Source organism: Pseudophryne corroboree, chromosome 2 (assembly GCF_028390025.1).
Source record: "Pseudophryne corroboree isolate aPseCor3 chromosome 2, aPseCor3.hap2, whole genome shotgun sequence".
In the NCBI taxonomy this organism is placed as follows: Eukaryota; Metazoa; Chordata; class Amphibia; order Anura; family Myobatrachidae; genus Pseudophryne; species Pseudophryne corroboree.
The window spans coordinates 384,971,619-384,984,562 of record NC_086445.1 but is presented as its reverse complement, the minus strand read 5'-3'; the positions used below and the strand labels follow the sequence as shown (position 1 = coordinate 384,984,562).

The following is a 12,944-nucleotide window of genomic DNA, read 5'->3' as shown; positions in this document are numbered from 1 at the left end:
CCTTTAAAGGACACTGACCCTCAGACTTTGTTTCTCAATAATCTCTACCTTATGCTTTCCTGTATTTGCACAAATTATTGCGCAATCTTAAATCCAATGCTTTGCTTTCCTCCTAACATATTTAAAGATACTATTCTGTGATCTGCAGGCTGTGTTTGATAATGTCTGATGTCAGCTACACATACGTCTGCAGCATTCTTATGGAGCACATCTGGACTCTGGAATGTCTTTATACTCCCTCATCAGCACAATCACATACTCACCAAATGTTTAAGATGGAAACAGGACTTTTAACGTCAAAAAAAGCTACTGTAAATTATGGATTACAAACAGCTACAAGATAGCCATGTAATTTACGCTCAGGATCAATTCTGTGCTGTTTACTTAACAGTACCAACTGCATTTGATTACAGACAGGTTGTTGGTAGCAACTTTGAAAAAGCTGGTACCACCCACAACACACAATATGCAGCTACAACGGACATACAGTACTTAGATCTCTTTTTTCTTTAAAAGAAGAAGAAAAGAACAAGGACACGTTTGTATGATCGGGGGTGTACAGTATTCTTTGTTTGAAACTCAAATTCCTGTTTAACTTCCTCTTTAGGCATAAACTTTAAACAAATGATTACCAGCATAAATCGCCACACTGCTTCTTGCTTAAATATAGATTAATTACAGAGGACAGTCGCAATAGTTGTAAGTAAATGTTTTGTCTATCAGGTGCCCATTGTCAGATTTAACAATGCATTTAATAAGCACTAGAACACACTGATTCAGCGGCTCTCATACTTTTTTGAATCACGGCGCCCTAGAGTATCAGATTTTCTTTCACGGCACCCCTAGGCCAAAAAATTCTTATTGAGAAATTTAGAAAGAAATAATGAGATTTATGGTAAGAACTTACATTTGTTAAATCTCTTTCTGCAGCGGGGTACACTGGGTTCCACAAGGATAACAGCAGGGAGTAGAGTAGGATCTTGATCGGAGGCACCAACAGTCTAAAAGCTTTGACTGTTCCCAAGATGCTCAGCGCCGCCTCCTCTATAACCCCGCCTCCGTGCACAGGAGCTCAGTTTTTGTTAACCAGTCCAACGCAGTAGCAGGTAAAAGACGACAACCGTTAGTAGCCACATACACCACATTCTCACGACAGGAGAAGGTATCAGTGGCTAATGCCATACAAACCCAAAGAAGCTAAGTGCGTCAGGGTGGGAGCCCTGTGGAACCCGGTGTACCTCACAGAAAGAGATTTAGCAAAGGTAAGTTCTTACCATAAATCTACTTTTCTGCAGCTGGGTACACTGGGTTCCACAGGGATAACATCAGGGATGTCCTAAAGCAGTTCCTCATGGGAGGGGACGCACGGCAGCGGGCACAAGAACCCGGCGTCCAAAGGAGGCATCCTGGGAGGCGGAAGTATCAAAGGCATAGAACCTTATGAACGTGTTCACTGAGGACCACATAGCCTCCTTGCACAATTGCTCAAGGGTCGCACCACGGCGGGCCGCCCAAGAAGGTCAAACAGACAGAGTAGAATGGGTTTTTAATGGTAGCAGGAGCTGGAAGACCAGCCTGTACATAAGCTTGTGCAATCACTATTCTAATCCATCTGGCCATGGTCTGCTTATTCGCAGGCCAGCCACGTTTGTGAAAACCAAAAAGTACAAAGAGAGAATCAGACTTCCTAACAGAGGCTGTCCTCTTCACATAGATACGGAGAGCCCATACCACATCCAAAGACCGCTCAGTAGAGATAAAGGCTGGAACCACAATCTCTTGGTTAAGGTGGAAAGAAGACACCACCTTAGGTAGATAACCAGGGCGTGTCCTAAGAACCGACCAGTCACGGTGAAAAATCAGACATAGTGACAGACAGTATAAGGCACCCAAGTCTGAAACCCATCTAGCAGAGGCAATAGCCAGCGGAAACAAGATCTTTAGAGTAAGCCACTTAAGGTCCAGAGGTTCAAACGGAGACTCTTGCAAGGCCTCCAGAACCACCGACAAATCCCAAGGAGCCACAGGTTGGACATAGGGAGGTTGAATCCATAAAACACCATGAGTGAATGTATGAACATCAGGCAGAGTCGCAATTTTTCTCTGAAACCATACCAACAAGGCAGAAATATGAACCTTGAGGGAGGCCAGACGAAGGACTAAGTCCAGGCCCTGTTGCAGGAAAGCCAACAGCTTGGCCGTACTAAACTTGTAAGTGTCATGATTGTTAGATGCGTACCAAGCAAAGTAAGAATTCCAGACCCTATGATAAATCCGAGCAGAAGCCGGTTTACGGGCCTTCAACATAATTTGAATGACCGCCTCAGAAAATCCTTTGGCCCTCAGAACTGAAGCTTCAAGAGCCACACCGTCAAAGCCAACCGGGCCAAATCCTGGTATACACAAGGGCCCCGAACGAGGAGGTCGGGACGTTGCGGAAATGAGAGAACGCTCTAACGAGAGACCCTGTAGGTCTGAGAACCAATGCCGCCTGGGCCACGCTGGAGCGATCAGAAGTAGGATTCCTCCTTCTTGCTTGAACTTCTGTATTATTCTGGGCAGGAGTGACACCGGAGGGAACACGTACGTCAGCTGAAAGTTCCATGGAATTGCCTGTGCCTCCACGAACGCTGCTTGAGGATCCCTTGTCCTTGCTCCGAAGACCGGAACCTTGTGATTGTGTCGAGAGGCCATCAGGTCTACGTCTGGTAGGCCCCACTTGTCCACTAGGAGTTGAAATACTTCTGGATGGAGGCTCCACTCTCTGGCATGAACGTCCTGACGACCGAGGAAGTCCGCTTCCCAGTTGAGGACCCCCGGAATGAACACTGCCGATATGGCTGGCAGATGGCGTTCTGCCCACTGAAGAATCCTGGACACTTCCATCATTGCCATGCGGCTTCGAGTGTCGCCTTGATTATTTATGTATGCCACCGTGGTGGCGTTGTCCGACTGTACTTGAACAGGCCTGTTCTGTATCAGATACTGGACCAGGTTCAGAGCATTGAACAAGGCCCGCAATTCCAGAATGTTTATCGGGAGGAGAGACTCCTCCCTGGTCCACCAACCCTGAAGAGAGTGTTGCTCAAACACCGCACCCCAAACCCTCAGACTGGCATCCGTTGTCGTCAGGAGAACCTAGTTGGAGATCCAGAAGGGACGACCCCTGCTCAATCGTTGATCCTGCAGCCACCAACTCAGTGACAGACGAACCTCCGTAGACAAGGAGATCATTTGAGACCTGATCCGGTGAGGCAGGCCGTCCCACTTTGCAAGAATCATCTTCTGCAGAGGGCGAGAATAAAATTGAGTGTACTCTACCATGTCGAAAGCAGACACCATGAGGCCTAGTACTTGTACCGCCGAGTTTATCGACACTCGTGGGCGAGAGAGGAACCATCGAATCCTGTCCTGAAGGTTCAGGACCTTCTCCTGTGACAAGAACAATCGCTGGTTGGGAGTGTCCAACAATGCCCCCAGGTGCACCATGCCCTGAGCAAGGACCATGGAAAATTTCTTCCAGTTGATGAGCCACCCGTGGGCTTACAGAAACTGGGCCGTCAGATCCAAATGACGGAGGAGAACTTCTGGGGAATTCGCAAGAATCAACAAATCGTCCAGATACGGTAGGATCCTGATACCCTGACGGCAGAGCAGTGCCGTCATCACCGCCATGACCTTGGTGAAGAATCGCGGAGCCATGGTCAATCCAAAAGGTAAGGCCCGGAATTGATAATGGAGGGTGCCAATAGCAAACCGCAGGTATTGCTGATGCGACATGGCAATAAGAATATGGAAGTAAGCATCCTGTATATCCAGGGATACCATATAGTCCCCGGGCTCCAAAGCCAGAACAATAGAGCGAAGAGTTTCCATACGAAACTTGGAGACCTTCACAAATTTGTTCAAAGACTTGAGGTTGAGAATGGGCCGGAAGGAACCATTCGGTTTCGGGACTAGGAACAGCGGTGAATAGTACCCCCTGCCTCTCTGATCCGGAGGCACCGGCACTACCACTCCTGTGTCCAGGAGGGACTGTACCACCAAATGAAGAGTTTTTGCCTTTACCTGATCTGAAGGGATGTTTGTCAGGAAAAATTGATGAGGGGGACATTTCTTGAAGGATATGGTGTATCCGTGAGTGACTACTTCCCGTACCCAGGCCGACAGAATCAGCCTCGCGCCGGCCGCGCGGCAGCACTTTTGTTGGATTTCTTCTCTCATCCACCGGGGGTGAGAGAAGAGTTCCCGACAATGGAGTGTCACTTGGCGCTGTATTGAATAGCACCGGGAGCTAATTCCCGGCGCTATTCAACTGTTGGTGAATTGAATCGACCACATTGTCTAACGTGATTAGAAAAATTGGATGGCAGCTCTGCTTCCACCTCCTGAGCCCACGCTTCAATAGCTTCTGCAGCCCAAGTAGCCGCAATAGTGGGCCGATGCAGAGCTCCCGCAAGGGTACAAATAGACTTTAAGCAACCCTCCACACGCTTATCCATCGCTTCCTTCAGAGAAGTAACGGTAGTGACAGGCAGAGCAGAGGACACCACCAGCCGAGCGACTTCCGAATCCACCGGCGGCGGCGTTTCCCAATTTTTACTTAACTCTGCAGCGAGGGGATAGCGAGCTAGCATCTTCTTGTGATGTGTGAATTTCTTTCCTGCATTCTCCCAGGATTCCTGACGTATATCAACGAAATGGTCAGAATGAGCAAAATTAATTTGGTAACCTTCCGACGTTTGAGTCTGTCAGGTTTCTTAGAGGTAACAACAGGTTCTGGGTCATCATCAATTTGAAGAATCAGCCTGATAGCCTCTAATAGGTCAAGAACATCCACCTGTGAAACAGACTCCCCATAAGAAGCATCTGGATCAGTGTCTGTGGGGTCAGTATACACGCCATCCTCATCGGACGAAGTATCTGAAACATGAGTGGATTGTGAGGAAGTAAAGGACCACTTAGCGGACCCCTTGGTCTTAGGCGGTCGAGGGTTAGACTTTTGTTTAGTCAATGATTGATTCAATTGCAGTAACTGAGTGGAATGGAGATTTGCCCATGGCGGATTACCCGCAGGGACGATATGTGGCTGTAAAGGCACGTGAGGTCCCATAGGGGGCGTAAGTCTAGTTACCAGCGTAGTCCGTAAATTAGAGAAAGGAGCCCAAGGCAGGTCGTGATGTGCCCCCATTGCTACAGACTGACTGGGGGGTAAGGGACTCCCAGAACCTAGTGTTCACGCTAGGCTGTTTTAGCAGGGCGCCGCCCGATTTTTAAAAATCAAAATCCGCCCTGCCCCTTTTGCGGCGCCCTGCTAGAACAGCCGCCCGCTAGAGCTGGGGGAAGCCCAGTACCGACGGAGGTGCTGGGCATGCCCCCAACAGTGACATCGACGGCCACAGACGCCCCCTATAGCAACGTCTGTGGGCCGCACCGCTCACCAAAATGCTGTTGGCGTGACCACGCCCCCTAATTTACATGGCCATGCCCCTATTTCGGGCGCACGCCAATGTGCCCCCGGAGTCCAGCGCCCTGCCCAATATTAATTCTAGAAGGAACACGAAGAACCTGAACCCTCCGCTGCTATATTTTCCTCTAATGCATCTGTGGTATCACCACCGCGTATTGCGGGATCAGCCACAGAACCATCGCCCCTTGTAGCTGACATGATATGAAAGCGTAAACCACAGGCTACACAGTACAATATCAGCAGATATAATACCTAACCAAGAACCCCCTGTGCAGTGTGACTGAAAATCACAGAGAAAAATACAAAATAAGTATATCCTGTGAAAATACCTATATCAACTAACAACCCTGACGCACTTAGCTCCCCTCAGGGTACAGAATATAGGGATAGCAATATGAGTGAGATACACGAAGTACATATCACACAGCAGCTATATGCACACACAGTCACATGTATAATGCAGAAATTATGACAAACAATAAAACTGCACTGGACTAGCAATACTAAGTAGTACTATGTAAAGCTATATAGACTTATAGATATATCAATGCACAGTAAAGACTGGATGTATATCACAGGGTACTAAATAGCCCTGTACTAATGCACTGTTTCTTAACTAACACTATCAAAAGACATGTAGGATACTTGAGTGTCCTGTAAAATGCACAGCGCTGATGATGCAGGCGGCTTTACAGAGGTGACTTTGCCCATGCAGTCCCAGAATCGGGTCATCATGTGTAATGGCGCCCAAACACCGACAGGGAGTGAGAGAGATGCCGCTCCAGGGCCGGAACATTTACTCTAAATGGAGCCCTGGGGCTGGGGGAAGGGCTACAGGTCAGAGCCTTATCCCCTTGCTGGACTTCACCACTGGGTACTGCGGGCCTTTGCAAACGGATTTTTGAGAGAATCCGATCTGTGCCCTTGGTGGTCTAGTGGGGTCCCTGCACCAACACAGTGTCCAAACCAGCGTGCGCGGCCCGCCTCCTAAAGGCCGTGCCGGATCGCGATTTACAGCGGGTCCCGCCTGGGGGACCCTCTTACCTCCACCCTTGATGCGGCTACGCGATCCCGGAGAGCTGCGGTGAGTGTGTGTGCCTGACCAGAAGAACCGGAGCCCCCCGCTTCAAGTACCCGGCAACCAGGACGTGGGTGTATACAGCGCGGCCGGGGGAGGTGATGGAGCAGCAGCATGAGATGTCAAAATGACATCTAGCACTGTGAATGCCTATGCTGCAGCCCTTGAAGTCTTCTATCTTCTTTAAAAAAGCTCTTATCAGGGCTGCTGGAGCAGCCCTGCCTGTCAGTGTCCTGCACTGCGGCACCTTACAAACTGAGCTCCTGTGCACGGAGGCGTGGTTATAAAGGAGGCAGCGCTGAGCATCTTGGGAACAGTCAAAGCTTTTAGCCTGTTGGTGCCTCGGATCAAGATCCTACTCTACACCCTGATGTTATCCCTGTGGAACCCAGTGTACCCCGCTGCAGAAATTAAATTAAGTAAACTGTGTTTATAGATCATGATTAGGTTCAATTATGTGGTGAGGGACAAGATTTGCTCCTGTTTGTCCACATATTTTATGATTGACAGCCACCAGCACTGGTTTTACCTATTAAACTGACCACAATTAATTTGAATTGGTCCTGGACCACCAACCCAAGGAACCCCTACAAGTTCCCCGATGCCCCTCAGGGTGCCATGACACACAGTTTGAGAACACCTGCACTAGTTATAAATTGCACAAATTAATAAATTCCCTGTTTGTTTTAATAAAATGCAGCTAGAACGTAGAAAGATTGTGTGCAAAGTTTTCACCTGCAACACATGGGGACTGCCAGGCGCTCCACCACATGGACAGGAACTGCAACAATCTACCTGAACAAGCTTTTGGAGAGAATTTGCTTATCCACATCTCATTGAATGACATATCTATAGCGGGAATCATGCTAAATTGAGCACTGCAAATAGTCTCAGCGAGCAATACTCCAAACTTAGCCCAACTATCCATAGCAAGTCTGCTTTTATCAATATTTATAGCTACAAAGCAATCATTTCATAGCCAAAACAGGATTTTTAGCTTTGAATTGTCTCTTGAGGAAAAGATATGTCTCCTAGAGGACTGGCATTGATTAGCCATTAATTGCATGCTTCTGTTCTTGCACTGTATCATGAGAACAAACTGACGGATTCTTAAGGCTGCTTTTTCAGAAAAAAAGATACAGTAAGGTCAAATAATTTCCCTGCAGACTCCTGGTAAGCAAACATGCCAGTTACTGAAAATGTAAAAGCTCTGTCTAGGTTTAAACAGCGTGGCGCACGAGAAGCAATTCTGGAGCATAATGTAACAAAACAAAAAAACTTGTGCAAATGAAAATATTTCATCAGGGATGAGGGATGACATGAAGTGTAGTCTTCAGTCATTACAGCACAGATAATATTAACAGCAGCATGCATTCTTAACTACAGCACAAATCATTTAAACACACACAGTTAGTAACAGGTGGTAAACACTTTTTCAATCACCATCACAATACAGCAAAAATACTGTATATGGACTGTCTGAGATTAAAAGTGCAGTTATCAAAAATGACTTTATGAGGCAGCAGGAGGCCCTTCGATTCAACACTTACAGTGGTTTGAATGTAATAATATTGATTTATAAGAGGCAAAAGACAATACATCTTAATAAACTGACAGACGTCATCTACCACAAATCCTCCCTATCCATTTCTTCTGGTAATGGTTCTCTGTACATGTGTGTTATCTGAAAACTTTCCGGAAATGCAACGACAATACTCTCTGTAACAAACAACAATTGCTTAGATGAAGCCTACATGGCACTACAGGGAGAACTGTAACAAATGTAAGTAGACTCACAATCAGACAGCTTCATATTGCACTAGCTGGGATACATAAGTCACTTGCTACATTTGACAACTGAGAAAATTGTAGTATTTTATTGCTTGAATGTAAAACAAAATGTCAAGTTACAACCTGCCAACCAGGATAGGAAATAAGGGTCTATTGTACAATACTCCTTTTAAATCTTATAATGAGACTTCTCCTTTGAAGAACATCAAAATTCCACAATTGTTTGTATAGATCACCTTTACAAGGGAAACAGAAGCTGTCATATTAAAACACTTACCTTAAAAGTTGTCGAAAATCTCCCGAGTACTCTTCATATTTATACGTGACAACATGCCAATCGGAGTTGTAGGTTTTTATGCACTAATAGATAAATCAAAATGATACAATATTTTAGTGATTGTGCATGTCAAGTACATTATACATTTTGTTTCAGTTAAGTCATAAGTGCATTAAAGGGGTAGTCCAGATTTGAACTACACCTTCCTCTCCTCTGTAACAAAAAGGGTTGCACTGTAACTTTCACACTCTCTTTTGAACAACATAAATTGGTGGTGGTGGGGGGGGGAGGGGGGTTGTTTCAGAGTATGGCAACAAAACACACACACATTATATATATATATATTTTTTTTTTAATAGCTTGTTTCAAAGAGAAAAGCAACATATCATAAAAACGTGCAGGCCAACCCAACTGCAAGATAGGCATAATAGTGATGATAAGCATCAAAATACATTTTGAAAGCTTAAAATAAGAATTTACTTACCGATAATTCTATTTCTCGTAGTCCGTAGTGGATGCTGGGAACTCCGTCAGGACCATGGGGAATAGCGGCTCCGCAGGAGACAGGGCACAAAAGTAAAAGCTTTAGGATCAGGTGGTGTGCACTGGCTCCTCCCCCTATGACCCTCCTCCAAGCCTCAGTTAGGATACTGTGCCCGGACGAGCGTACACAATAAGGAAGGATTTTGAATCCCGGGTAAGACTCATACCAGCCACACCAATCACACTGTACAACCTGTGATCTGAACCCAGTTAACAGCATGATAACAGCGGAGCCTCTGAAAAGATGGCTCACAACAATAATAACCCGATTTTTGTAACAATAACTATGTACAAGTATTGCAGACAATCCGCACTTGGGATGGGCGCCCAGCATCCACTACGGACTACGAGAAATAGAATTATCGGTAAGTAAATTCTTATTTTCTCTGACGTCCTAAGTGGATGCTGGGGACTCCGTCAGGACCATGGGGATTATACCAAAGCTCCCAAACGGGCGGGAGAGTGCGGATGACTCTGCAGCACCGAGTGAGAGAACTCCAGGTCCTCCTCAGCCAGGGTGTGCCCCTGACCAAGTAGCAGCTCGGCAAAGTTGTAAAGCCGAGACCCCTCGGGCAGCCGCCCAAGATGAGCCCACCTTCCTTGTGGAATGGGCATTTACATATTTTGGCTGTGGCAGGCCTGCCACAGAATGTGCAAGCTGAATTGTACTACACATCCAACTAGCAATCGTCTGCTTAGAAGCAAGAGCACCCAGTTTGTTGGGTGCATACAGGATAACAGCAAGTCAGTTTTCCTGACTCCAGCCGTCCTGGAAACCTATATTTTCAGGGCCCTGACAACATCTAGCAACTTGGAGTCCTCCAAGTCCCTAGTAGCCGCAGGTACCACAATAAGCTGGTTCAGGTGAAACGCTGACACCACCTTAGGGAGAAACTGGGGACGAGTCCGCAGCTCTGCCCTGTCCGAATGGACAATCAGATATGGGCTTTTGTGAGACAAAGCCGCCAATTCTGACACTCTCCTGGCCGAGGCCAGGGCCAACATCATGGTCACTTTCCATGTGAGATATTTCAAATCCACAGATTTGAGCGGTTTAAACCAATGTGATTTGAGGAATCCCAGAACTACGTTGAGATCCCACAGTGCCACTGGAGGCACAAAAGGGGGTTGTATATGCAGTACTCCCTTGACAAACTTCTGGACTTCAGGAACTGAAGCCAATTCTTTCTGGAAGAAAATCGACAGGGCCGAAATTTGAACCTTAATGGACCCCAATTTGAGGCCCATAGACACTCCTGTTTGCAGGAAATGCAGGAATCGACCGAGTTGAAATTTCTTCATGGGGACTTCCTGGCCTCACACCACGCAACATATTTTCGCCACATGTGGTGATAATGTTGTGCGGTCACCTCCTTCCTGGCTTTGACCAGGGTAGGAATGACCTCTTCCGGAATGCCTTTTTCCCTTAGGATCCGGCGTTCAACCGCCATGCCGTCAAACGCAGCCGCGGTAAGTCTTGGAACAGACAGGGTCCTTGCTGAAGCAAGTCCCTTCTTAGCGGCAGAGGCCATGAGTCCTCTGTGAGCATCTCTTGAAGTTCCGGGTACCAAGTCCTTCTTGGCCAATCCGGAGCCACGAGTATAGTTCTTACTCCTCTACGTCTTATAATTCTCAGTACCTTAGGTATGAGAAGCAGAGGAGGGAACACATACACCGACTGGTACACCCACGGTGTTACCAGAACGTCCACAGCTATTGCCTGAGGGTCTCTTGACCTGGCGCAATACCTGTCCAGTTTTTTGTTCAGGCGGGACGCCATCATGTCCACCTTTGGTCTTTCCCAACGGTTCACAATCATGTGGAAGACTTCCCGATGAAGTCCCCACTCTCCCGGGTGGAGGTCGTGCTTAGGAAGTCTGCTTCCCAGTTGTCCACTCCCGGAATGAACACTGCTGACAGTGCTATCACATGATTTTTCGCCCAGCGAAGAATCCTTGCAGTTTCTGCCAATGCCCTCCTGCTTCTTGTGCCGCCCTGTCTGTTTACGTGGGCGACTGCCGTGATGTTGTCCCACTGGATCAATACCGGCTGACCTTGAAGCAGAGGTCTTGCTAAGCTTAGAGCATTGTAAATTGCTCTTAGCTCCAGTATATTTATGTGGAGAGAAGTCTCCAGACTTGATCACACTCCCTGGAAATTTTTTCCTTGTGTGACTGCTCCCCAGCCTTTCAGGCTGGCATCCGTGGTCACCAGGACCCAGTCCTGAATGCCGAATCTGTGGCCCTTTAGTAGATGAGCACTCTGCAGCCACCACAGAAGAGACACCCTTGTCCTTGGAGACAGGGTTATCAGCTGATGCATCTGAAGATGCGATCCGGACCATTTTTCCAGCAGATCCCACTGAAAAGTTCTTGCGTGAAATCTGCCGAATGGAATCGCTTCGTAAGAAGCCACCATTTTTCCCAGGACCCTTGTGCAATGATGCACTGACACTTTTCCTGGTTTTAGGAGGTTCCTGACTAGCTCGGATAACTCCCTGGCTTTCTCCTCCGGGAGAAACACCTTTTTCTGGACTGTGTCCAGAATCATCCCTAGGAACAGCAGACGTGTCGTCGGAGACAGCTGCGATTTTGGAATATTTAGAATCCACCCGTGCTGTCGTAGAACTACTTGAGATAGTGCTACTCCGACCTCCAACTGTTCTCTGGACCTTGCCCTTATCAGGAGATCGTCCAAGTAAGGGATAATTAAGACGCCTTTTCTTTGAAGAAGAATCATCATTTCGGCATTTACCTTGGTAAAGACCCGGGGTGCCGTGGACAATCCAAACGGCAGCGTCTGAAACTGATAGTGACAGTTTTGTACCACGAACCTGAGGTACCCTTGGTGAGAAGGGCAAATTGGGACATGGAGGTAAGCATCCTTGATGTCCAGGGACACCATATAGTCCCCTTCTTCCTGGTTCGCTATCACTGCTCCGAGTGACTCCATCTTGATTTGAACCTTTGTATGTAAATGTTCAAATATTTCAGATTTAGAATAGGTCTCACCGAGCCGTCTGGCTTCAGTACCACAATATAGTGTGGAATAATACCCCTTTCCTTGTTGTAGGAGGGGTACTTTGATTATCACCTGCTGGGAATACAGCTTGTGAATTGTTTCCAATACTGCCTCCCTGTCGGAGGGAGACGTTGGTAAAGCAGACTTCAGGAACCTGCGAGGGGGAGACGTCTCGAATTTCCAATCTGTACCCCTGGGATACTACTTGTAGGATCCAGGGGTCCACTTGCGAGTGAGCCCACTGCGCGCTGAAACTCTTGAGACGACCCCCCACCGCACCTGAGTCCGCTTGTACGGCCCCAGGGTCATGCTGAGGACTTGGCAAAAGCGGTGGAGGGCTTCTGTTCCTGGGAATGGGCTGCCTGCTGCAGTCTTCTTCCCTTTCCTCTATCCCTGGGCAGATATGACTGGCCTTTTGCCTGCTTGCCCTTATGGAGACGAAAGGACTGAGGCTGAAAAGACGGTGTCTTTTTCTGCTGAGATGTGACTTGGGGTAAAAAAGGTGGATTTTTCAGCTGTTGCCGTGGCCACCAGGTCCGATCCCAAATAACTCCTCCCCTTTATACGGCAATACTTCCATGTGCCGTTTGGAATCTGCATCACCTGACCACTGTCGTGTCCATAAACATCTTCTGGCAGATATGGACATCGCACTTACTCTTGATGCCAGAGTGCAAATATCCCTCTGTGCATCTCGCATATATAGAAATGCATCCTTTAAATGCTCTATAGTCAATAAAATACTGTCCCTGTCAAGGGTATCA

At 47.3% G+C, this 12,944-nt stretch overlaps 1 protein-coding gene across 14 annotated transcripts in view; it reads right to left on the bottom strand.

The window, feature by feature from the left end:
* Nucleotides 1–12,944, bottom strand: part of DOCK9 (dedicator of cytokinesis 9) — a 513,264-nt gene that overhangs the window by 308,063 nt on the left and 192,257 nt on the right. For all 14 annotated transcript variants that reach the window (XM_063953262.1, XM_063953265.1, XM_063953272.1 and 11 more), the window contains exon 4: nucleotides 8,617–8,699. In XM_063953262.1, coding sequence (XP_063809332.1) covers nucleotides 8,617–8,699 — 83 coding nt within the window. The remainder of the gene's footprint in view (nucleotides 1–8,616; nucleotides 8,700–12,944) is intronic.